General features: G+C 44.7%; 2 protein-coding genes across 6 annotated transcripts in view; one reads left to right on the forward strand and one right to left on the reverse strand.

The window, feature by feature from the left end:
* Positions 1-18299, forward strand: part of CBL (Cbl proto-oncogene) — a 138697-nt gene extending 120398 nt beyond the window's left edge. For all 5 annotated transcript variants that reach the window (XM_037147169.2, XM_037147170.2, XM_037147172.2 and 2 more), the window contains 4 exons: positions 7037-7177; positions 7540-7640; positions 8319-8498; positions 9946-18299. In XM_037147169.2, the coding sequence (XP_037003064.2) occupies positions 7037-7177; positions 7540-7640; positions 8319-8498; positions 9946-10229 (706 nt within the window). In that variant the 3' untranslated portion in view covers positions 10230-18299. The remainder of the gene's footprint in view (positions 1-7036; positions 7178-7539; positions 7641-8318; positions 8499-9945) is intronic.
* A 1428-nt stretch (positions 18300-19727) lies between these two features.
* Positions 19728-26483, reverse strand: MCAM (melanoma cell adhesion molecule). Its single transcript, XM_037147349.2, is given in 16 exon segments — positions 19728-20258; positions 20260-20293; positions 20633-20780; positions 20968-21039; positions 21150-21291; positions 21398-21519; positions 21668-21809; positions 21891-22009; positions 22107-22269; positions 22352-22473; positions 22582-22761; positions 23678-23765; positions 23851-23921; positions 24003-24210; positions 24301-24428; positions 26109-26483. Coding segments are annotated over 16 exon segments (1980 nt in total). The 5' UTR covers positions 26176-26483; the 3' UTR covers positions 19728-20084.
* Between the last annotated feature and the right edge of the window lie 350 nt (positions 26484-26833).

Raw genomic sequence — 26833 nt, forward strand, 5'->3', positions numbered from 1 at the left:
CAGATGTTGAAGCATTTAAAGATGTCCTGGAGGTTCCTAAGACTCTCGTCATTTCTTTGAATTCTTGCTTCTTGACTCTTTTCTGTTTGGCCATTATTTGCTTTCTTCTGGTCCACTCCATTGATTTGAGTCCCAGTTTCCTTTTCATTGCTATTGGTGTCCTGTGCAATTCCATTCATTTCAATTAGTTTCGCCTTCATATATTTGTCTAATTTGTCAGTATAATCAACCAGTTCTGTGAGGATCCTGATCACCAGTGTTTTAAACTGTGCGTCTGAGAGTTTTGCTATTTTTCTTCATCGCTTAGATTTATAGGCTCTGTGGCTTTGAGATCTTGCAACATTTTTGGTCTGTTCTGGCCCTTTAAGTGTGAGAAGCGGTACCTTGGACTCCCAAGTTGCTGGGTTGTGACGCTGTATGTGGGGGCGTGGTCAGAGCGGGGAAATGGCGACCCCCTCTGCTGTTTCTCCCGGCTGGGTGAGGATTAGCGTCTTGGGTGGTTCACCTGGGCTGGGCCACTCAGAGTCGCTGGGTTATGACGCTGTATGTGGAGGTGGGGTCAGAGTGGGGAAATGGCGGCACCCTCCACTGCCGCTTGCCACGGGGACCTGGCCGGGTCCAACCGCCCACTCCCTTGCCTGTACGCCCGCGCACAAATGCGCGACCACAGTCAACACGCAGCACCGCTCCCCCGCTGTCTCCCCTGAGGTCTCTCGCCTGGTGGCTCGCTCGGTCGCTCACTAGGTCCAGCCCTGCGCCTGGATTCCGCACGTCTGGATTCCACACCTGAGTCCGGCTGACCGAGACCTCCTGTGCAATCCCGCTTCACCAGCCGCTGGTTTCGCCCCTTACCGGTCAGGCTGAAGAATTTGTTGTTAACGGACTTCCGAAAAGTTCAATTTTCCGTGTTCTTGCTGTGTTTTGTGTTGCTAATATTTAGTTGTCTCTAAACTTGGTTGTGTGAGAAGGCACGGCACATCCACCTATGCCTCCATCTTGGTGGAAGACCTTTTATTGATTTTTTAAAATGTATTTTATTGATTATGCCATTACAGTTGTTCCTTTTCCCCCCTTCATTCCCCTCCACCCTGCACACCTCTCCCCCACCATTCCCCCCTTTAGTTTATGACCACGTGTCTCAAGTTCTTTAGAGTCTATATTTCTCATGCTATTCTTGCCTCCCCCTATCTATTTTCTATCTACCATCTATGCTACTTATTTTCTGTACCTTCTCCCCACTTCTCCTTCTCCCACTCCCCTGTGGCTAACCCTCCATGTGATCTCCATTTCTATGGTTCTGCTCCTGATCTAGCTGTCCTCTTAGTTTGCTTTTGTTTTAGGTGTGGTTCTTAATAACTGAGTTTGCTGTCCTTTCACTGTTCATATATTTTATCTTCTTTTTCTTAGATAAGTATCTTTAACATTTCATATAATAAGGGCTTGGTGATGATGAACTCCTTGAATTTGACCTTATCTGAGAAGCACTTTCTCTACCCTTCCATTCTAAATGAAAGCTTTGCTGGATAGGTCAATCTTGGTTGTAGGTCTTTGGATTTCAATACTTGGAATACTTCTTTCCAGCCGCTTCTTGCCTGTAAGGTCTCTTTGAGAAATCCGCTGAGAGTCTGATGGGGACTCCTTTGTAGGTGACTGTCCCCTTATCTCTTGCTCTTGCTGCCTCTAGGATTCTGTCCTTCATTTTAATCTTGGCTAATGTAATGATGATGTGCCTTGGTGTGTTCCTCCTTGGGTCCAACTTCTTTGGGACTCTCTGAGCTTCCTGGGTTTCCTGGAAGTCTATTTCCTTTGCCAGATTGGGGAAGTTCTTCTTAATTATTTGTTCAAATAAGTTTTCCACTTGTGGCTGTTTCTCTTCCCCTTCTGGTACCCCTATAATTCGGATGTTGGAACCTTTAAAGATGTCCTGGAGGTTCCTAAGCCTCTCCTCATTTTTTTGATTCTTGTTTCTTTATCCTTTTTTGTTTGGTTATTTCCTTCTTCCTTCTGGTCCACTCCCTTGATTTGAGTCCCAGTTTCCTTTCCATTACTATTGGTTTCCTGTGCGTTTCCCTTTATTTCATTTAGTTTAGCCTTCATATGTTCCTCTAATTTGTGGCTAAAATCAACCAGTTGTGTGAGCATCCTGATCACCAGTGTTTTGAACTGTGCATCTGAAAGTCTGGCTATTTCTTCGTTGCTTAGAGTTATTGGCTCTGGGGCTTTGAGTTCTTCTTGAGCCATAATGTTTTGCTCTGTTCGCACCTGTTATGTATGAGGAGCGAAGCCTTAGGTGTTCACCAAGTTGGGGCTACCCATGTCGCTGATGTGTGATGATTATGCGGGGGCGAGGTCAGAGAGGGACAGTGGCGGTCCCCTCTCTGCTGGGGCCCGTGCGGTCTGTCTTAGTCTCACTGTATGCTCCTTCTTCAGTTATCTGTGCACGAATGTGTGACCGTGGTCAGCTCTCAGTGAATCCACTGCCTTGCGCCCTCAGTGGGTCTGCCTGCTACTCCACACCTGGGATCCACCCACTGCCTGCCTGCCTGGGTTGTGCTCCGGTCAGTCTGGTGGATTTTTCCAGCTCGACCCCACTCTGCTGTTGGCTCTGCCCCTCTTACTGGTTTGGCTTAAGGGTTCGTTGTTGTCAGGCTTCCATATAGTTCAATTTTCTATGGTTTGGCTATGTTTTTGTTGCCAAAACTTTGTTGTTTTTATACTTGGTTGTGAGAGAAGACAGAGTGTTTCCACCTATGCTTCCATCTTGGCGGAAGTCCTAAATATCTTTTTAAAATAAAAGTAATGTGTTAATTAAGAATTATAGAAAATGCAGATAAGCGACATTGAAGAAATAGAAGTTATCCATAACCTTACTATTAGTTAGCGTTTGATGTGCATTCATTGCCATTCTATGTGAATGAAATCTTAGTGTACATGCTGTTTTTCATTAGGAATAGCTTTAACAACTTAGAATGTCATTACATATTCTTTTACTACAATAATTTTTAAATTATTTCAGTTGATTGCAAAGCAGAGTAACTGATTTAAGTGTAACCTCACTTTGTAAAATAGACAAGACCTGCTGTGGTAGAAGCAGAAGTAGGCCTCTGAAGCTCTTCTTGGAACCCCCAAGCCACTGAGGGATACAGGTGACTTCAGATATTTGGTTTAAATTTTATTCAACACTATTATTTGACAAGGTTGTTGCCTTTTCTTTTTTAAGTATTATTTCCTTAAGAAGAATTCCTAGAAATGGAATTTCTCAGTATAAGTATTTTCATCTTTGGTTTAATACTTTTGCTGAGTTAATACAGAAAAGTTACTCCATATATTTCTTATTTGTAAAACTACATAGGAAAGTACCCATTTCCCTACATCTTCACCAATAGTTGGTATTTTTTGTTAATCTTTATGGGTTGTTCCCCCCAGCATTTTATTAAAAGTTTCTAATATAAAGGTGAAAGATTTTTTACAGTGAACATCTGCTTACTCACTTCCTGTATTCTAGTGTTTGTATTTTATTACTCTTGTTTTTTTTAATATATTTTATTGATTATGCCATTGCAGTTTTTCTATTCCTCTCCTTCATTCCCCTCCACTCTGCACACCCCTCCCCCATCACTCCCCCCCTTTAGTTTATGACCACGTGTCTCAAGTTCTTTAGATTCTATATTTCCCATACTATTCTTGCCCTCCCTCCTATCTATATTCTACCTACCTTCTATGCTACTTATTTTCTGTACCTTCTCCCCCCTTCTCCTTCTCCCACTCCCCTGTTGCTAACCTTCCATGTGATCTCATTTCTATGGTTCTGCTCCTGATCTAGCTGTCCTCTTAGTTTGCTTTTGTTTTAGGTGTGGTTCTTAATAACTGTGAGTTTGCTGTCCTTTCACTGTTCATGTTTTTTATCTTCTTTTTCTTAGATAAAGTCCCCTTAACATTTCATATAATAAGGGCTTGGTGATGATGAACTCCTTGAATTTGACCTTATCTGAGAAGCACTTTCTCTGCCCTTCCATTCTAAATGAAAGCTTTGCTGAATAGGTCAATCTTGGATGTAGGTCTTTGGATTTCATGACTTGGAATACTTCTTTCCAGCCCCTTCTTGCCTGTAAGGTCTCTTTGAGAAATCTGCTGAGAGTCTGATGGGGACTCCTTTGTAGGTGACTGTCCCCTTATCTCTTGCTCTTGCTGCTTCTAGGATTCTGTCCTTAATTTTAATCTTGGCTAATGTAATGATGGTGTGCCTTGGTGTGTTCCTTCTTGGGTCTAACTTCTTTGGGACTCTCTGAGCTCCCTGGATTTCCTGGAAGTCTATTTCCTTTGCCAGATTGGGGAAATTCTCCTTAATTATTTGTTCAAATAAGTTTTCCACTTGTGGCTGTTTCTCTTCCCCTTCTGGTACCCCTATAATTTGGATGTTGGAGTGTTTAAAGATGTCCTGGAGGTTCCTAAGCCTCTCCTTATTTCAAAAAAATGAACAGAAAACAATTCTTGTTTCTTCATCCTTTTCTGTTTGGTCATTTTTTTCTTCCTCATGGTCCAGTCTCTTGACTTGAGTCCCAGTTTCCTTTCCATCACTATTGGTTACCTGTGCATTTCTCTTTATTTCATTTAGTTTAGCCTTCATATGTTCCTCTAATTTGTGGCTAAAATCAACCAATTGTGTGCGCATCCTGATCACCAGTGTTTTGAACTGTGCATCTGAAAGTTTGGCTATTTCTTTGTTGCTTAGAATTACGGGCTCTGGGGCTTTGAGTTCTTCTTGAGCCATAATGTTTTGCTCTGTTCGCACCTGTTATGTATGAGGAGCGAAGCCTTAGGTGTTCACCAGGGCAGGGCTACCCATGTCGCTGGTTTGTGATGCTTATGTGGGGCAAGGTCAGAGAGGGACCATAGCGGTCTCCTCTGCTGCTTCCCATCGCTGGAGCCTTGCATAGTCTGTCTTACTGCTCTCCCCTTCGCCAGTTTATCTGTGGGTGAATGTGTCAGCCCTCAGTGGGTCTGCCCGCTGCTACTCCACACCTAGGATTCCCCCAACGGCTGCCTGCACTCTAGGTGGCGCGTCCAGGTCCAGTGGATCTTTCCTGCCCGACCCTGCTCTGCTGCTGGCTTCGCCCCTCTTACCGGTCTGGCTGGGTCTGGCTGAAAGGTTCATTGTTGTCAGACTTCTGTATAGTTCAATTTTCTGTGGTTTGGCTGCATTTTTGTTTCTAACTTTGTTGTTTTTAAACTTGGTTGTGGGAGAAGGCACAGGGTTTCCACCTACGCCTCCATTTTGGCGGAAGTCCTATTACACTTGTTTTGTTACACGTTTATCTATCTATGCTATTACTCATCCATCCTTAGTTTTTTGACACATTTCAAGGAACATTTTATTTTATTTTTTGTTTTTTTAAAGATTTTATTTATTTATCCCTAGAGGGGAAGGGAAGTAGAGAGGGAGAGAAATATTAATGTAGGGTTGCCTCTTATGCATCTCCAACTGGGAACTGGCCTGCAACCCAGGCATGTGCCCTGACTGGGAATTGAACCATGATCCTTTGGTTCACAGGCCCATGCTCAATCCAGTGAGCTACGCCAGCCAGGGCTCAAGGAACATTTTAGATCCCAGTATACTTCTACCTCAGAACTTCAGTGTGGAATACACAAATAATGAAAGTAATATGTAGACATAAGAAAAAAATCTGAAGTGAGAATATAAAGGGCTATCATCTGTTAGGTTTCAGTTAGCATTTAAGTGTTTTATAATCAACAGGTGTTGGTTTTGTAATTAGCAAAAATAAACATCAAGTAAACACAGACAGGCAAATCTAATCGATGTTTGTATAGACTATTTAGAATGTCCACAAAAAGCAGGAAGAAGAAAGGAGGGGAAATACTCATATTCCCAGAAGCAATTTTCTTTCTTACATAGTTGTGTGGTGGGGTGGTGGGGGTGTTTGTTTTTTGTTTTGTCTTCCTCAAGTTTCACAGTGTGGGGTGGCAGGAGAAGTTTGTTTTTTTTTTTTTTTTTTTCAAAATCTTCTGGATGAAGCAGCCCAAGTGTCCATCAGTAGATGAATGATTAGAACAACTGTGGGACATTTACACAATGGAATACCACTCAACCATAAGAAAAAGCAATTTCGCCCTTTGCAGTAACATAGATAAACCTAGAGAACATTACACTAAGTGAAATAAGCCAGTCAGAGACAAATACCATATAACTTTATTCATATTTGGAATCTAATGCTCAAACCGAACTAACAAGCAAAATAGAGACTCAGAGAGAGCAGGTTGACAGCTATGGGGGAGGTTAGAGGATGGAGGGATGGAGCAAAAAGGACAAAGGACTCACGGACATGAACAACAGTGTGGTGATTGCAGAGATGGGTATAAGAGGGTTAAATGGTAATGGAAAAAAAAAAACTTCTGGGCAAGAATTATGTATGAGTATAATGGCAAGATCCCAGAAGGCCAGGGTCCTAAGATTCGGGATGTAGTCCTAGAATTGATGCTAACTACCAAAGCACTTTATATCTTTTTATTTTCTTTTATTTTTTTTGTATAATATGAATAGGATACCTATTTATGCTATAAGGTAGTATATATGATAGCTTTCAACAAGCTGTATATTCTTTGAAACAGGAAGATTTTAGAATTGAGATTTGTATACATTCCTAGCATATTGTCAGAAAGCCACCTGCTATTTTTTGTTTCATGCCTAGTGAAAGAAAAACCAGCATACTAGCTCTTAGACTGGTGTTCTAACTTGTTGGAGGACAGAGTCTAACTGGCATGAAGTACTGTTCCAGTGTAATACATTTCAAAGCTAATAGCCTTATGTTTGGTCAGTTAAAAGTGAAACATTAAATTATTGTGTATCTAATAATTACTTATCTTAGCCAGAAGAAATTATAGTTCCCTTGGTGGCAAATATCTTGCTCTGTCAAATTTGAATTGTTATTTGCTTCGAAGACACTTATTTCATACTTGACTTTTCATCTTGTTAATTCTTTCTGTTTTCTTTTTCTATTTTTTATTTTTCATCTTCCAGACCTCTTCCTGTGCCAAAGCTGCCACCTGGAGAACAGTGTGAAAGTGAGGAGGACACAGAGTATATGACTCCCACCTCTAGGCCTCTAGGGCTTCAAAAGCCAGAGGTGAAATGGCCTTTAGAGACATGCCAGAGTTTACGGTAGGTTCACAACAATCCTGCTTTGGAATTAAGCTGACACTACTCACCTGTTTGGCTTGCTACTTTCATGTAGCTTTACCCAGCCACAAAGCAGAAAGATGTATCTTTGCTAATGTTTAAGCCTATTAACAGCTGTAAGCAATTCCTCTTAATATTCCTCAACATCACAGTAATCTAGAAAACATACATGTCTATTACTCATCACAAGAATGACTTTTACATTTTGTAGTGATACTGGCAAAAGAATGTTCTCTTGATAGAATCAGGGTCTAGAGTAATAGTGAATAGATGAATCTTAATAAGTTTGTGAATAACAGAGTTCTATTTCTAAAGATCATTGTGCTACTTTCCTTCCGGTTCAGAACATGTGACTGTGACCAGCAGATTGATAGCTGTACATATGAAGCAATGTACCATATTCCATCCCAAGTGGCACCACCTGACACAGAGAGCAGAACCTTTGGTGAGTAGCTATTCTGCCGTAGGAATGAGCCTGTAATATTTGGCTAGTGAGATAGCTTGATTTAAGCAGAAAATTCTTTTACATAATTTTATTTGCAAAATATCTTTGATCTGTGAGCAGTAAAATGTCTTTCCTTCGTTTTATTCCTTGTTCACACCACTAGTTTCTTTTCTGCTTTTTCATCCTTCCAGGGCCTAGAGACATTTGTGTTAAATGGCCTGGACCTGCAATGCTGGCAGCTCTCTTTTATTCCCACTGCTTTCTCACAGTGATGATATTCTTTTGTGTGTGTGTGGTAAATACTCAATTCCCATATTAACTAGCTTACCAAGGTGAAAATTCAAGGCAGCATACACAGGGCCCTCCAAAGTGAAATGCAGATAAAGTGTTGAATGATGCTATAAAGTGGCACTTAAGTGGCTTAATCCTGGCAAAATAGCTTTTGACATGTTCAGAAAGGTAGAACTACAGAATTGGTGTAGATTTTATTTTTTCTGTCTTTTATCTTCTCCCACAGGGCCTCACATGATGTTTGGCCTGTAGTAAATGTAATCAACATTTAGTAATGGTTTGACTCTGTCCATACATGCCTGAATGAAAGGATGTCCTTATATTGAAATGTAGTAGTAGATGAAGTATGCTAGAAGAAAATAACTAACTGCTCAAACTTTGCTCTAGATGAGGGTAATACGACTGCAGGCCATGCTGACATTGGCCCAGAAGAATCAGAAAATGAAGATGATGGGTATGATGTCCCTAAGCCACCTGTGCCAGCAGTGCTGGCCCGCCGAACTCTCTCAGACATCTCTAATGCCAGCTCCTCCTTTGGCTGGTTGTCTCTGGAAGGCGATCCCACAAGTGAGTCTCCAGGATACCTTGGGTTTGTACTGAAATGTTGTATGGCTCCTAATTTATACTGAAATAGAGATGAGTGACTGCCTGGTGAAGTAAATCAGTAGCTGAAAGTAGTAGACTAAACATTATGTCTAAATGGGAGGAGAGTGGGTTCTGGGTCCCCAGTTAGGAAGTTAAACTGTAGTCATACCCTAAGATTTTTTAAAAAGATTTTATTTATTTATCTTTAGAGGGGAAGGGAAGGAGCGAGGGAGAGAAATATCAGTGTATGGCTGCCTCCCATGCGCTCCCTGCCAGGAACTGGCCTGCAACCCAGGCATGTGCCCTGACTGGGAATCGAACCTTGATCCTTTTGTTCGCAGGCCCACGCTCTCAATCCACTGAGCCACACCAGCTAGGGCTCAGATTCTAAGATTTTGCTAGACTTTGAAATGAGGTTGTTCCTTAAACCATGGCTCCTCCTGTGTGGGGGGTAAGAAGGATTTCTGTGCATTATGACAGTGGTTATTAAGCTCAATGGTTCTTCAGACCACATATTCCAATTTCTGGGCTCCATTCCTTTGGAAAAGAGGTGTGTGGCCTCTGGGAAGCACACTGATTGGGCATGGACCCAACCTACATTTGGGTCTTGACTGTCAAGGACTATTTTTCTTGCACCTGTGGCTGCCTGGGAACACAACAGTCAAAACTTTTGTCACTTTCAACAGCTGGTAAAAAAGATATACTACAGCCATTTGCTGAAACAGGTGGTGATCCCCATTCACTCAACCTTATTTCTGTTTTGTTATTTGGAAAACGAGAATTTCAGTGTCTTTTCTGTCCCCCTCAGAAATTAAAAAAAAATAATCCAGGCAGTGATGTGTATGAAAACTTGTTTCCAAGTGTTAAGCATGATGCAAATGCAGATGTTCTGTGCTTATGACAGTAGTGGTTATTGTTAGCAGAACAGGTGCATGGTATATTTAGAAGGTTGTTTCTGCTATGAGAAGGAGGGGCCCATGTACTAAAATTCTTGAACCTGTAAAACCCAGTCTTTTTAAAAAATATTTATCGATTTGAGAGAGAGAGGAAGAGGGAAAGAGAGAAACATTGATTTGTTGTTCCACTTATTCATGCATTCATTGGTTGCTTCATTTTGTTTTTAATCTTTTCTTTAATAATTTTTATGTTGTTAGTCTATTACAGATGTCCTAATTTCCCCCCCTTTCATTGGTTGCTTCTTGTATATACCCTGACCAGGGATTGAACCCATAACCTTGGTGTGTCAGGATGATGCTCTAACCAACTGAGCTACCCGCCTAGGGCACCCAACCTTTTGACTGAAGAATATATGTTCCCAACTGACAGTATGTCAGTAATGTTTTGATACTAGTGTATTGTTGTTATTGCTACCAATCAAATCAGGATTCCCCTTCACATTTGCAAATATTTCCTTTTCTATTTCTTGTAGACTTAACTGAGGGTTCCCAAGTCCCTGAGAGGCCTCCCAAGCCGTTTCCTCGGAGAATCAACTCCGAACGAAAAGCCAGCAGCTCTCAGCAAGGTGGTGCTGCTACTTCTGCTGCCACCACCTCACCACAGCTCTCCAGTGAGATTGAGAACCTGATGAGTCAGGGATACTCCTACCAGGACATTCAGAAAGCCTTGGTCATTGCCCACAACAACATTGAAATGGCCAAAAATATCCTCCGGGAATTTGTTTCTATTTCTTCTCCTGCCCATGTAGCCACCTAGCACATCATCTTCCTGCTGCAGCTTCAGAGGACCAATGACCTGGGAGCTCTTACTCGAGTAGTACCTAAAGGGCAGAGAGGTTCCTCTGGAGACTTCACAGTGAAGTTTAGCCCTGTCTGTGGGATATCACATCTGTGGTTCTAAGATTGCAAAGCAGTGGAATGAAAATGGAGTGACTAGTGTGTTTTTATTATTTTATTTTGGGAGTATATTTGCAGGTGTCCTTCCATCTCCAGTCAGAGAGAGTGTGGGTTTTTTTTTTATGGTAGCCTACCTGGGGAGCAGTACAGAAAGCAGTAAGAGAAATATTGTGCTATAAATCCTAATTGAGGACTTGAGATTTTCCTGGGCTTAGGAATGTGGTCGTGTATATATGTTTGTCTGTGTTCATGTCTGTCCTGTAATTATAAAATTAATCTGCTTTTTGTGTTAATCCAAGGCAGGGAAAATTAGCACAAGAAGTTTAGGAAGGAATCTTATTAAAACTTCCATATACTGTGGTATTATACCCACCCCCAGTGTGTATTACAACTTTAACACTCCCCTGTGGTTGGGATTATCATATGCACAAAGTCATGTAATTTTAGAATACTTCCCCTCTATCCTTTCCCTGTTTTCTCTTTCCTCCTCTTCCTTGGTGTCTCACATTGGCAGTTAGCTTGCTATGACCAGCCCTGCTGAGCCAAATGATGTATAGGATTTCTTTATTGTATGTGATGGTGTTGGTTTGCTTGAAAGGGGAAAAAGGTCCTGTTCCTGTATCATTCTAGTCATGTTTCATACTAGCAGCTAGCACTAGCCACTCTAAAACACTGTTTCTATAGGAACATTGAATCTGTTAAAATAAGATGTTTAATTATTCTAACTACAATGAGTGATTTGAGATAGAGGCCTTCAGATACATTCCATGCTCTCTCCAGAAAATAGTCTGGGAGTCAATTGCCTTGGAACTAGGTATGCTTGTGTCTGATGTAGGTCATGAGTGTTTCTACTCAGTGGGAAGGGAAGAACATTAGCTTCTAGCATAGCTTTCTGGCCAAAATTCCAGGAAGCTTGAATCACGTGCTGTCTACTTTGTTATCCATAAAATGCACAAAACAGACAATAAGGGTTTACCTGTTCACTTTTTATTCCAAATGAATTAATTCCAGCTTATATGGGTGTCTCTCTGTGAACATGAGCCAAGTTATATTTTCTGTAGTGATTTTTTTCTTTGCCCTTTAGAAATGGGGGTACCATCCATGTTAACTCAGCATTTTTCTACCCAACAAATTGGTGTTCATTTGTGCCTATGGCTTTGGGAATGTAGCACCTCCTTCACCTTTCCTCTTCACCTTTGGTCCTATATACACTTTAATGACTGTGTTCCCACAGTAATTAGACATCATTTAGTGTGATAAATGACTTTACTATAGTCAGAGACAATATGTGAACAGCAAGGCAGTTTGTGTAATTGCAGATTCCCAAAGCAGATTCAGAATCCAGTGTCAGGCACCATTAGTTTTTGTAAATACTACCAAATGACCCCTCAAGTTCAGGTCATTCTTGCCCAGAATCTTTCATTGGTCTCCCCGAACCTTCTTCCTTATCAGAAGCAGGCCTGCTTTTTGTTGATCTACCTTCCTCAGACTCTAAATCATGCTTTTTGTCTTTAGATCCACAGAAATTGACTCTTTATTTAGATCTCTTTCTCATCTTGTCATCTTTATAACTAAAACTTTTCTAACTCTTCTCTTGGCTTTTAGCTTTTGGTTTTATCCTCTTATCTCAGAGCTATTTGCATTCTCATGGTAGACAGTACAGGACTTGCTGATTTGCTATGGTTGTCCTGTGTCTCTTCTGTGTGGTGGAGAATGACATGGCCCACCATCTGGCGTAGGAGGTCCTGAACTAGAGTGGAGGGCAGAATAGAGTGTCAGTGTATAGGAAACAGTAACTTGGCTTCTTCTAAAAGCCAGACTTGTGTTTCATTTGTGGTAACATTTAGTTTTGTGTTTTGTTGAGATATTGAAAGCCTAGAGAGAACTAAAAAAATGGCAGCAGTTTCCATGCCTAACCATACAGGGATTTGCTTGTCTGTAGATATTGCCCATAATCTGAAGATCTATCAAGAGACCAAAGCCCTGGTCTTTGTATCTATTCCTCTTTCAAAGTACATCCAGAATCTTCTTTGGAGATTATGTCCTTGCTTATATAGGCTAAGGGCAAGTTCATCCTTTCTTTCCTCAGTGGAGTACTAGTGTGGCTTTTGCTTTTTAGGTCCTTCCTGAACTGGGGTGCCAGATCCTTGTTAAACATGTACACCATTGGTCGGAGTATTATCTTGTCAGTTGTGTATCTGTAGGCATTCAGGGTTTCAGACTTTCTGTGAGGCTTTTCTCTTTGGGTGCTTTGAGGGTATATCCAGGTCCATGTCTGAGATTGCCAGGCGAGCTCAGGAAAATTTTCATACGGCTCTTGTTTTGAGGATAGTCCTAAAACTTTAATTTCTTAAATTTTCTTTTGACTACGGCCCTAGTAACTTGTTCCTCAAACTCCATTTTTATGATAATTTATAATTCTTTGGCTCTGTTCTGAATTAAATTAAAATTGCTCTTTCACAAGAAGGCTTTACGTTGAGTTTTTCCATTTTGACAAACTCATTCCTTTTTCCCTCCTATCACAGATGGTTCTTCCTCTCTTAACTATCAGGTATATAAGGTAAAACCACTTTGATGTTTTCCTTTTTCTTAAATGTATTAGGCTATTCTGTTAAACCCAGTCTTCTGCTCTCCAGGGTTGCTTTACATAGCCTCCCACATTAACTGGGCGGCTGCTGTGCAGGACTTGCAATGATCTGCCCGTCCCATCTCCCACTAAAGCATAGAGCTCTCAAAGTGGAAAAAATCTGTGGGTTCTATGTTATACCTCCCTTCAGGTACATAATAGATTGAGCAACATATCATCTTGCATTTACCTATTACTCTTTATGTAAATAGTGGATGGTCATTCTCTCCCACAGCCCTCTCTTTCCTCAGCCCCACTCTAAATGTTCTGCCATTCTTCTGATTGCCCTCTTCTTTTATAGACTTTCAGTACCAGGGCCTAGGATGTATCATTTTGCTGTTTTTGTGGATTAAAAAAAAACAAAAAACGGGCAGGGGGGCCATTGCTATTCTTCATACTTGAAGTATTTATTTTTTTATATAGAAAAGTAAACTATGTTTTATGGTCCAAACAGTGAACATACAAATGAGTTTTTGTAAATTATTTGTGAAGTAGGAACCCAGCTGTATGTTACCTTTAAGGCACTATTAACAAGATCTAGACCGTTTTTTCTTTTTTGTTAAAGTTCTAGTATAATTGACATATTAGTTTCAGGTATATAATCTAATGATTCAGTATTTACATATACTGCAAAATGATCACCACAGTAAGTTTCTAAGTTTAGTAATCACCATAAAAAGTTACAAAAAAATTCTTTTTTTCTTTGCGATGAGAACTTTTAAGATATACTCTCTTGGCGACATTCACATATGCACTAAGGATCTACACCTTTCTGTGGGTGATAACAATGGTGTTAATGCAGAGTCTTCTCCTACCTCACATCATGAAAGTCAGAGGGTTATAGACCTTCCCAACTATTTGGAAGTCCCCCTTCTTACTGTGTTCTTCCTGACTCTGTCCATGGAGTAACAGTATTCTGACCATTGACCTGGCTGTTTACCAGTTTGTTTGTTCATTCAGCAAAAGTTTATGAGTGATTTACCATTTGCCAGAACTGTCAGCTCGTGTTTTCTCCTACCACCATGTGGTGATTTACTGATGTTGGGGGATTTTACTTGGCTGCCTGGCACTTAGATTTGGCCCTAAAGTAGCCCTTCCCAGTAAGATTGTATAGTTTTCATTCATGGCTTTTACATTTCCTTTCAGAGCTGTCCTGGCTGAAGAATCTGTGTGGTGGTTTGAGGGGTATGTTGACTGAGAATTGCGCAATAAAGCAATTAACTGTTTAAGCAAAGCATCTACCCATGGTTCCCTTTCTAATGTAGTACCTCCCTTCATCTTTTTTACCGGGCCAATTGTGTCTCTAATCTCCCTTGTTGGGAAGTTTCCTTATTGGCCTTCTGTGACCTGTCACCCATTTGGAACTTGTTTTCCAGTCCTTCACCGAGTTTTGCAGCTAATCTTATGTTTTAAGGGTGGCTGAAGGTATAAGAAACCTATGGGCACTTGTTGTTGGTCCTGATCTTCAACCAGTTGTTTGGTCTCCTGAGAGTCAGGCAATGAAAATACACTGAACTCAATCAGTTCTCAAAAATGTCAGCCTTGCCCTGACTGGGTGGCTTAGTTAGTTGGAGTGTTATCCTGAACACCGAAAGGTTGCAGGTTCAACTCTCCCAGTCAGGGCACATACCTAGTTTGTGGGTTTGATCCCTGGTCAGGCATGTTTGGAAACAATCAATCAATGTTGTTTACCTCTCTCCCCTGTCACCTCTCTCTCCTATCTCTCCCCTCTCTTCCTTCTTCTTGCTCTAAAATCAAACATACCCTTGAGTGAGGATTTTTTTTTTAATGTCAGTTTTTGTCTCTTAAGGTAGGGAACTGAGAGACCTCAGACATCCTAGAACTTAGTATTAAAATCAACACATCATTATTCTCTCCTAGACTTTCAGTCTTCAGAAATTCAGTCTACAGCATTTTAATCCAACATAGAGCATTACTATTACTACTTTGATCTCCGTCTACAGTAGTAGTCTGTCTTTAGAACTGCATCTAGCCATTCAATACATGGAGGCGGTGCATAGTGGAAGAAGGTCAAGGATGTATCTTTGACTATCCTGTTTGGGAATCCTTCGGATGCAAGAAACAAGTACTGAAACTAAAGAAAGGACAGAGTCATAAGGATGCAGGGTATTTCACAGAACCCAGGAGAAGAAATACACTTGACTCTCGCATGGAACTGGAACACTTTGCACCTAGTCCTTTTGCTTGTCATTGTGTTTACTGGCATGCATAGGCCCAAAATAGACACCCTAATCCTTAAGTCCACAACTCTAGAGATCACCATGAACCAGATTCCATTGCTTCTTGGTTCATATTCTCAAGAAAGAATATGACCACCCTAGCACATTGATTAGGTATCTACCCCCTACCCTTCAGCCTTCCCACACAGGGCAACAGCAGCATGTCCCTTCAGGGGGCAGGTGGGGGTTCTCAGAGAAGGGGGTATAGATAGGAGAGATACCCTAAAAATACTTTAGCAGTAAACTGCTATCATACTACTTTTTTGAGAGTAAGAAGACAGCTGTGGCATTGTGTCTGGAACATCAAGGAAATCCTTATATTTAATTCAGGTTCTCTTTATTTCTTATTTTTCTTCTTATGAGTTTTTTTAATGAGACTTTTATGAGTCTTTGTGTCCAAGAGTTCTTATCTCTTTCTTAAGGACCAGTTTCTTCTGTTTTGGAGCTAGTCTGTTCTTAGGGTGATATTTCTTAGCCCTCCTTCTATCTCAGGTTTTTTAGCCTTCATTCATATCATTTAGAGAGCAGATCATCCCAAATCCCACTGTAGTCACCCATGGACTTCTGGGCTGTCTTCAGGTTTCAGCACTGAAAAGGGATTCATTCTATGACCTGTGTTCCTCTCTATACCCTCCTTCTCACCCTTCCATTTGCTGTATGAGGGGAGCTCCTTGGTAATAGTCTTAGGCAACCTCCCTTAGATACCTCAGAAACTGCTTTGCTGAAGCCAGTAAGGATACATAATAGTTGGGAGAGTTGTTAGGATATAAATTACATATAGATTCCAGTTTAGAATGGAGTTTTTGTGTGTGTTTGTTTTACTGAGAGCTCTTTAGACAGAATATCTTCACCTGTCCAGTTGCTTTCTTTGTAGTCCTGTATTAAAACCTTTGTTTTTATTTTTGAAACTGTGCTTCTGCTTGCCTGAATCTTTTGATCTTAGTTATCTCATTATGTAGTCTTGTCTTGTTATTAAGGCATTTCATAATGAGAACTTTAAAAAACTATTGGATTGTTATATATACATAGAAGCAACCTAATAATCCAAAGATGTATATTGAGGCACATGTTATAGGGTGGGTTATCAGACTTTACCTTTGGTATCCTAGTGTAGGTTCTGCCTTCAGTGTCCTAGGAAACCTGGGTTGATTTTGGAGAGGAGTGCCGAGTTTCTTGGTTCTGGAAAACACAAAGAGTAAGAGTTGGGGAAGTAGGGGTACATAGGTGCTGCATGGAGGCTCATTCATAGTCAGATGGCAGGTGCTTCCCCTCTTCTTATGTAGTGCCTGAGAAAACTGTGGCTTACCACACCTTCTGTTTGTGCAGAACAAAGGCCAAAGGCCAACCTCGAATCTGTTGATTTGGCAGCTCAACAAGTCAGAATTCTAATTGCCCAGCCCCATATTCTTGACTCAGTCCCAAAAATTAACATGGGAGGCACCCTCCACATCACCTCACGTTCTACCCATGAGGTAGACTAGGGGACCAGAGAAAGCTTGCTCAACACATGCTCTGTGCAACTGGTCAGGCCCCCAGTGGGTTTACTGTGGTCAGTTCTGTCCTTCCTCCTTACCCCTGACCCTGTTATGGTGGGTGTAGGTTGCCATCCTCATGGCTATCTGGAAACTGAAGAGGCAAAAAGCTACTTATGAGTCTTTAGACCACATGTTTTTTCTTCCTTGGCCTCTTTTGCTGTAAGTGAGTAAGCTTGCAGGAGCAATATCCATGAAGTAGATGCCTCCTGATCTACCCTTCTCAGCATTGTTGTAGTGTCTTGGCCTTGACCTGCTGAAGCATGTGGTTGGGCCATGGCAGCTATCAAGTATCTCTTACATCTGCTTTCTGTGGCTGGCTGTGGTGACTTGGGATTTTTAACCTTATATGAGTATATCTTTCTCTTTTATTCAAAACAAAAACAATTTTTAGCACACTGAAAAAAAAAAGCCAAACATATTGTGCCTTTGTAAAGAAAGGCTGCATTTTAGAGCTTAATATGGAAATAGCAGAGTCTTAGCTCTCCTCTACCTTGAGTATCACTGATCCCTACAGTCTAGGGAAAAGGAAGAAGTAGTCCATGTGGCTGGAGATGTCACACAGGGGCATAGTGTCAGTGGTCCCTTTTCCTTGCCTGTGATGCTTAGTTGGAAGAAACAAGCATTGTACTCTGGATCATTTGGTTGCTTCCCATTAGAGTCTTAGTTATCAGGTCAAATGATGTCTCCAGCAAGAATAGAGACAATGTTCCATGATTTCCAGGTCTACTCTGGACCATTTCAAGTGACCCAGCCTCCTAATCCTATTAATGGCCCAGCTGCCTGGAAGTGTCAGATGGACTCTAAAAAGGGGAGATTGTTTCTATGTTTCCCTCTTTTCTTTTTGGTAGATCCTGAACTGGCCTAGACCTCCTGCCTCTCCCTTTCATTTGAAGACTTTCAAACTGAAAGCATTAAGCAGCTAGTGCCCTCTGTGGGGTCTAGTTTCCCCTGGGAAAGGCAGAGAGAACCAAATACCAGAAGCCTGTCACCATTATTGTGGCCACTAGGTCTCAGGAGGCAGGCGAGGAAAAAAATGTTTCCTATATAATAGCATTTTACTTAATTCTTTCCCTTTTCTCAGTTCTTCCCTGCCTATAACTAATAAATTTGGGGATAGAAACAATTCTTTTTAAAGTCCTTTTTTGGGGATTTAACATACTGGGGCTGGAGGAAGCTTGATGCTTTCTCCAGAATAAGAGTCTCAATTTGTATATCAGTGTTAAATAACGTGAAAACTTAGATGAGATTTTTGTTGGCTATTTTAAAAATATGTCATTAATATAAAATTCTTTTGTTAGTAGTATTTAATCATTCTCACATGTAAAGAATAAGAAAAACAGAAGGTAAATATTCCTACAGAGAATAGCAGAGCTTTAAGATTCATTTTCATTTTAAGTCTACTTTGTTTTGCCAATGTATTAATGTTTAGAGGTTTGTTATACTAATGTTATTTATTAATTCATTTATATACACAGTTAACTAAAGAGCTTTTTCAAGCACCCATGTCTGTAAAAGTATTTTTAAATAAAGTTTCTTTTGTTGTAGCTGACTTGAGTTCTTGCTCTTTTGTGGGGGTGGAGGGGTGATACATCAGGCAGCTATGGAACCACTTATCACAGCAAGTCTGTACTGCTACCTCGAGGAAAAGTCTCAGCGACAGCAAAGTGTACAAAAAGGGCAACAGCTCCTTGTCAACAGCCTGCCAGGCTCTGTGGGCTGCCTGGACCAGGGCAGCTCTGCTGCTGAGCAGCGAGGTTGTCCTTTGTGCTAGGGTTTAAGCCATTTGCTCTGCTGCCAACTGCAAAGGGTGTGTGTTCCTCTTAGTCCCATTCCAATTCCAGAGGCCCCTGGCTGCTGTGGTCCCCATAATGAATAAAAAACAATGTAAACTTTCTGGGACATTAAGCTTTATTGTGTGTGTGTATAAAGGAAACCATTTGCAAATTTACACACAACAAAACCACACAAACACAGATACACATATATGTCCCAATCTCTTGCTAAGCCCCTGTTTCTTATCCTTAAAGTATCATCTTCCCATTAAGGCCCTTCTTTTGTGGTCTATGCCCATTAGCTCAGTTTGTAGAAGTTTGATGCTAGTATAACTATAACCTTAATCCCCTTAAAGAACTATGTAGATCTCATCTCTGTCCCTTACTCTCATCTTTCAATCATATGATTATGAGAGCCAAACGAATATAGACACTTGTGCTCAGTGGGCTTCACCCTGGAAAACTGCAGTTTCCTCACTGCAGGGACAATGAGATACAACCAGCAAGTCTTTTAAGGAATGATAGTAGGTCCTGGCTTCTGCCCAAAGAAAGGAATGTCACAAAAGGGACTCCAGAGACAGGCAGGCAACTGCTTCTAGATCCTGCTGGGGTACTGTCTAGAACTGGTGTGCACAACACACTTCACCAGTGGTGAGGGGGCTTGGGCTCTCAGTGCATCCTCATATCAGTGATACAACTGAATTATGAAGCCAACGTTGGGTGAGTAAATCACCTCAAGATAAATAGGCTACCTACTTCAATAGCTATTGATAGAAGAAGGGTATTTATATCCATAGTATGTGTAAAGAGAACACATGTTCTGCAAGAAACTGTCCTACCCACTCCTAGAATATCAAGGCCTCTCCTTGCGATCAGCATCACTCAACAAATTGAGACAGTGGCAGAATGTGGTCCCTGAGAAGGGGGCCTCCGGGGGCATCCGAGGTCCTTCTCAGTATGGCTCTGGTCCTAGCCCTTTGGCCCTCTGAAATGTCATCTGCAGTTAAGCTGGAGTAGAAGTCTTCTCTGTCGTCCACTTTACAGACATTGGTGACCATCCTGAGTGCTGGAGATGAGAGTGAGCAGGAGCAGGACATATCCAGGCAAAAAGAGGAAGAGTTCGGTATGATTCAGCGACTAGTGCCTCAGACCTATGTATTTCTCTCCCTAAACACGGGGGAAGAGAAGCAAGAGAGGAATGTGGAGATAGTGACCAGAGTTCAGGGTGTGAGCACTAAGGAGGGAGGAGGTATGAAGCAAAAGCTGACGGACTAGGTGTAGTAGTCTGGGGGAAAGAAGCAGAGGTGGGTATGGCAGAGCCAGGAAGGAACCTAGGCCCCTAAGTCACACCTCGTGACCTGAGCCACAAGTACTGTTCAGGAAATGGTGATGGTGATGGTATGGGTCTTCGCTCTCAGTCCTGGGAGCTACCCTGTCCAGGATCCCTCAGCCACGTGCTGGGTCCTACCATCTGTAAATACTGTTAAGGAGGGCAAGATGTGGTCCGCTCCCAAACTCCAGCAGAGAAGAATGAATAGAAAGTTAGTGTTGAGGGAAATGAGAATCATTAGCCCCTGTTGTTGCCAATCCCTGAAGTTGCATCAGGCACTGGCCACAGGAACTGCCTCCTACCTGGTCTCCTGGAGCCCTCGTGTCACGGTTGCTGCCCTGAAGGAGGCTCATGGCTTCTGGGCACTTATCTGACTTAACTTCAAGCTATAAAATCTCTCTTACGAGATGGGGGCAGCGTTCTGGGAGGACTAAGGCAGGCAAGAAGTTGGCAACTTGGGTAAGGGAAGGAAAGGGCCCTTGGGAAGGACATTGGGCTGAGTGATGGGCTCTTTGGTGCTCTGGGGCCAATGCAGGGGAGGGAAATAGGTAATGAAAGGAAGAAAGTATGATTGATGGAAGCTTGGTAGTGGGCAGTAAAACAAAGCACTAAGACCCAGTGCTCCACTTCTGCCCCAAAGGTGTGAGTAGGTGTTGGGGCAAACAGGGAAACATGCTGGGGCAAAGGGAAACATCCCAAAGAAGCAGCAAGCTGAGTAACAAGATGGGGTAACGAGCAAGGGGCTAGGAACCATGCTTACATCTCTTGTTTGCCTGACCTCCCACAAGGCAACTTGCTCTTCTTGTAGAAGAAATAGAGGACAGCACCCAGCACGGCCAGGATCAGGAGGCACACGGTCACAGCCACGATGACCACACCTTTGCTTTTGGGCTCTGGCAGCTTTTTCTCTGTCCCACAAAGACACTCCTATTCACTTCCTGCCCCAGGCTGTGGCATTTCCATCACTGCTCCCCCCAACCAAAGGTTGAGAGAGGGGGACTGTGCTTACTTTTCTGGACAGGGTTTCCCAGGGACAGTCAGGACACAGTGAGGATGCCCTGGTATAGCCCTGGTCTTGCACCAGGCCTGTCTTACCTGTAGAGGTGCTGTTGGCTTTGGCATAAGGATTGACAGTGGAGGTGATGAGAGCAGTGGTTCTGTTGGAATCTGGTGGGAGAGCAGTTAGATGGATTGTGACAGGGGGTTGTTGGAAAAGCCTAAGTTGGTGCCCTCGCCTTGGCATGCCCCTGACATGCTCTGCAGGCCAAAGCCCATACCCAGCTCCAGGAAAATGATGGTGCTGTTTTTGCCCAGGGAGTTGGAAGCCACACATTCAACACCTGTCTCCAACAGCTCTGGAGTCACAAGGACACTCAAGATGCTCAGGACACTCTGTGAATCTTGGTCTTGTTCATTTGCCTACAAGGAAGGAGCAGCTCAAGGGGTGGGGAGGATGTCCAGCCATGGCAACAAAGCCTGGGCAGGGATCAATGAGAGCACGGGAAGATGAGATGCGCCTGCTCACCATGCCACCAACATTCCAGGAGATGCTAGGCCGAGGATGTCCTGAGGCTTCACAAGACAGATTCAACATTGTGTTCTCCTGCACCTGCATCTTCCTCTCCTTTAATGCCACCCATGGGGGCCCTGGAGAGGCAGCAAACTCTGCTAGCCTATTTCCCCCTCCCCACAGAGCAGCCCAGGGCAGTGAGTGGTTTTATGTCCTCAAAAAACTTGAAACACCCAACTTGGGGTGGCTCCAAGGGCCACCTGATCTGTGCCCAGAGGGTCTCACCCAAGATAGCCACATTGATCAGCTGTGTAGAGTTCAGGCCGGGCACGCTGGGCACAGATGCCACGCAGCGGTAGCCTCCCCCTGCCTTCCGGTTCAGGTTGTGTAATTGAAGCACAGGCCCCTTTCCCAGCACCTTGCCTGTCTGGAGTGAGAGACATGTCAGAGGCTACTCCCTTCTCCATCCACCTCCACCCACTCCACAGCCCCAGGGCCACCAGGGTACCTTTTCTCTCAGCCACTGGAATTCAAGGGCCTGGTTACTCTCTGCCCCACAAGTCAGGGTGAGATTGCTGCCCTCTTGGCTTTCAGGGGCTGCGGGAATCACCCAGACATCGGACACATCTGAGGATAGCAACAGTGTCAGCGTGTGGGTGGCAGAGTGAGCAGATTCCCTCTTGCCACAGCCCAGTCCCCCTGTACTGGGCCCTCAGCCCCTCACAGTTCACCAGGAGCTCCTGTTGGTCACTCGACAGTAATGCCATGGTTTCCAAATCCAGGCCCTGACATTCGTAGAGCCCACTGTGCTCCTTGTGGGCAGACTTCAAGACCAGGACTCCATTGTCATCAACTGCCTCCTCCACCACCTCCCTGGTGCTGAGGTTCTGGGAGAAGATGCAGGGGTGAGCGGAGTGCACCTCCATCCCTTCTATATCCTTGTTTGCACCCACATGAAGCCCTCTGCACCTGCTTGCTGATGCTGAAGTGGGGTAAGGGGTTGCCATCAGCCAAACACCTGATTTCCACATGGTCCCCTTCCTTCAGCATTCCCACAGGCTCCACTTCCAACCATACTTTCTCTGCCGGGTCTGCATGGTAAAGGGGTAGCTCTCAGCCCACACTGCCCATGCCTGGGGACAGAGAGGCTAGCAGGCGTCATCCCCAGGCCTAGCCCCAATTCAATGGTCAACACTCACAGAAAACAGGGACAGTGACTTCCCCAGATTCCTTCATGTGATTCCCACTGGGCAGCCGGTAGTTAAGCTCACAGTAAAACTGGGCATCTTTGTCCTCCTTAAGCAGCTGTGCCTTCAGAATACTCTGCACAGTATACAGACCACTTGACTCCACAATCTGCGATGACTGAATGTGGACCCCTGGGCAGGGAGGAAGGGGAAAAGGGCTTGGCCTCAGCCCTGCCTCCATGGTCTCCCTGGGGTTGTGAGGGGAGACATAAAGGGACCTCTTATCACCTGCAAAGGGCCACATACAAATGGCAAGCTGCAAGTTCTCACTGCTAGATATCCACCCCAAACAAACACACATGGGCACACACAAAGATGTGTGAAAATAATGCTGCAGTGATGAAAAAGAGAAATGAGGAAATGCTGTAGACATCTACTACATGGGCATGAATGGAATCCTGGGCAGCCAGGGTAAACAATTAGGTAGATCTAAATAAATCTTTACTGACCTGTAAAGATTTCTAAGACTTATTGTAAAAAGAAAAAAAAACTGTAACAGTGTATACTATACAATACCATTTAGATCAGGGTTTCTCAACTTCAGCACTACTGAAGTTTTGGGCTAGACAATTCTTTGCTATAGGGATTGTCCTGGACACTGTAGAATGTTTAGCAGCATCCCTGACCTCTACCTAGTAGACACCAGTAGCCCCTCTCCTTGCCCCAGTCAAAACAACCAAAAATGTCTCTGGATGTGACCAAATTTCCCAGAGGGGGAGCAGAATCACCTCTGGATGAGAACCACTGATTTATGTAATAAAAAACAAAAGCCTATATATTCCCAGATGTATTTGCCTATGTGAGTAAGCATATAGAAACAGGCTTGAAAGAACACACACTAACCAACAGCAGAGATTAATTCTGGGGCAGGGGCACTGGGTCTGGAGCAGGAAGGAAACCTTCCTTTTATATTATCTGTACAATTTAAATTCTTATGTAAATATTTTCAAGTATCACTTGTATACTTTAAAAAAAGTAAAATAAAATGTAAGGTGGTCTTTGTGTGGCACCATAAGCATGGTTTTTAAGGGCCAAGAGGGGTACTCACGGTTCTTCTCTTCCTTCAGAGGCCTGCCGTTCTTGTACCAGATGACTTGAGGAATGGGGTAGCCATTTCTCCCCACACAGGTAGCAACCTACGAAGAATAGAGTGAGTTGCCTCTGAGACCCTACGAAGCCCTACAGCTCCTCTTACTACCTGGCCACCTTTGTATGTCTCACCTCCTCTGGCTCCTTACTGTTCACAGAAATGCCCAAGGCATTGGCCTGGATGCTTGGCTCCTCTGGAGCTTCTACAAGGGAGAGAAATGAGAGGCATGGAACTAGCACTACATCGACCCACACTGCCCATGAGGCACAGGTAGGGCACTCACTGTAGACACGGAGCTGGAAGCGGTGCTCCTGGGACCGAGGGCGCTTGCCCTGGCACAGAAAGATGTGCTCATCATGAGGGGTGACATGTGTCAGGGCCAGAGTAGTCCCTTTGTCCTGGAGGCTGAGCCGGTGCTGGTACTCCCCAGGTTCACTCTGACCATGGCCCTGGTACGCACGGAAGATGAGTGTTGGCTTCTCCTTGTGGACCTAAGAAGAGGCAATAGGGGAGGGGCATCCTGGGCTACATGAAGGGTAGAGCTCCCCTACTGATGCCCTCTCTGGAGCCCCAGCACTCACAGAAAACCAGTCGATGACATGGCTGAAGTTGCCCTGGGAATGGGAGGGGCCACACTTGAGTAGGGCCGTGCTGCCCACTTCTACCTCCACCAGCTCAGGCTCTGGCTGCTCTGCCACTACAGGCACACCTGGGGGTGAGAGAAGGAGCACCCCAGCAGTGTCAACTCCAGCTGCTGTCCAGGCCTGCACACTGCTCACTGCAGTTGTTCTTCTTCCCTCTTCCAGTATCTGAAGAGAGCCCTGTCCTTTCCTAACCCTCAGCCACTCTCTACCCCTTGCCTCAGGCCAGCTCTCTCCCAGTTAGTTCAAGGGACTTGGGATGGTAATCTTTGGTCATTGGAGCAGAGACTCTGAGTGCCAGGCACCTCTATGATGAGGCTGGCAGAGAGGGCTACTCATACTCTGGGCCAAGAGGAATGCCCTTTCCCTTCCAGGCCCCCTCCTCTCTGAGTGAGCTCAGAGTGTGGGAATGTAAAGCATGTGCCAAGCTGGGGCACACAGGCCCCTTTGTGTCACCACAGCCAAGGGAAAATATCACTACTCTACCATTTAGCCGCCACCAAAACCCCTCCCTAAGTCTCCCATAAGACCCACTGGTCCAATCCTTGCCCAAAGCTCCCCTTTCGTGATTAGAAAGCAGCACCTCTGAACATCTGACACACTCAGAGGACCTCAACCTGGGAGTCTTGTGAGGGCTCAGAGTTTCCCCTAGGGGTCAAGACAAGGGCCAGGAAGCAGGCAAGAGTGACATCAGTGGTGCCTGCATGTTGCCCACTCTGTTTGGAGGTGATGTCACTCAATCCCATCTTCCTGGACTCTGGGATCCTATCTGACTGGACTCTGGGGTTGTTTTTCTGGTCTGGCTCCCAGACAAGGAAGACAGATGGAATGGTCTTTCATCCCTCAGCAGAGGGCTCAGACCCCTGATTCCATTTCCCCGGATGTAGAAGAGCAGGGCAGGGTGACGCTGGACCTACCGCTGCTGTGGAGCCTGAGTTAGCCCTTTTGCCAGAAATACAGTCACCTCGGGAGGTAGCAGACCGGGCTAGCTCTCCCCTTCCAAAGCCGGAGAGCGGCGGCAATTTGGGAGAAGGAGCCAAAAGAAACATGCAGCACCGCTGCGGGCCATACAAGGGCAGTGTGGACCCGGGAGCACCCGGCTCCTAGCAAGTTCGTGCAGGGGTGCTCTTCCCACCTGAACATGGTCTCATTCCCGGAGGTGTAACAGTTTGGGGCGCTTCCACTCTAGGAAGCTTCTATCCCTCGTCTCTGCTGGCTGTGATACCATCACCAGGGTAGGTATGAGGCGACCTACACCGCCCCCCAGCTCCCGCTAACGCCCAGCTTGGTCGAGAGCCGCCGTCTATCCCCTCTTCTACATCTCCAGCCAGACTTGAAGCCCAGGCGGGAGAGGGTGGGGTTGGCATACACTCTCCAGCTAAGAAAGCCGTCTTTCCCAGCAACAGGCGGGAGCGGAATTCACGATTTGTGGATGATGTTCTCTAGCTGTGCATCCCTGCCACTGCTCCAACTATGGGCCCCACAGAAGGACCTGAGGAAAAAAGGTCTCTGGACGCCCCAGTAGGCTCGGCTCCACCCCTAAGCGCTCCGAGCCGCAGCCTCCTCCTCCCGAGATACTGGAATACAGACTGCAAACTGGCTGAAGAAAAAGAGTGGCGTGCGCTCAAGGCGCCTGGTGCCGGGGACTTGAGAAGGACGGGCGCATGCCGGGAGCGCAAAGCTCCAGCCCCTACCTCAGGGCCGGCTACGGCTATTCAGGGTACGGGTCCCCCAGCGACTTCACTCACCCGCAGCGTGGCCACAGCAGCAGCAAGAGGCCATCAGGAAGGCACAGAGCAGCCTGGACAGCCCCATACTTCCCCGCGGAGGGCCAGCGCCAAGTGAGAGAGCTCCAGACTGCCGGGGCTGACGTCAGGGGGAGGGGGAGGGAGAGGGGAGAGAGGGCCTTGCTGGTCGCCCTGCCCCTCCCCTCCTCGCCCCGCAGCCCCCAGCCCCTCCCAAGACGCTGCACCAGAGTCCGACTCCCAGCCCCGACCTTGGGAAGGGTGAGGGGGCAGGGACAGGTGTCTCAGGCCGGACTGACTAGCAGAGGCGGTATCAAAGAGAAGCTGGCCGGAATGGCCAGAGTAGCTGTGGTCAGGACCAACGGCGCTCATCGCCACCCTCTTCACCCCGGCTCAGCTCCTACCAGCAACTGCAGCTCTGAGGGACCTCCGGGCGGGAGGCTCAGCTAACAGAGGCATCGCACTCAGGATCCTCTCTCCCTCTCCTTCTCCTTCTCCACCCCTCGGGGCCCCTGCCATAGGGAAAAAAAAAAAAAAAAAAAAGCCGATTGCCCTATTGCGGCTGCTGCCGGCCTGGCACTGCCCCCACGCCTGACAGTCCTGGCAACTTTGCGGGAAGAATTTAGGGCCAGATCCCACACAGACACAAAGGTACCTGCATTGGGGAGTGGAGATGGTGCCTTTGAGCTGTCCATTCAAACCCAAGCTACTGCAGGTCCGTCCTGGAC

Source organism: Artibeus jamaicensis, unplaced genomic scaffold (genome assembly GCF_021234435.1).
Source record: "Artibeus jamaicensis isolate MK-2021 breed Jamaican fruit bat unplaced genomic scaffold, CSHL_Jam_final contig_196, whole genome shotgun sequence".
Taxonomy (NCBI): Eukaryota; Metazoa; Chordata; class Mammalia; order Chiroptera; family Phyllostomidae; genus Artibeus; species Artibeus jamaicensis.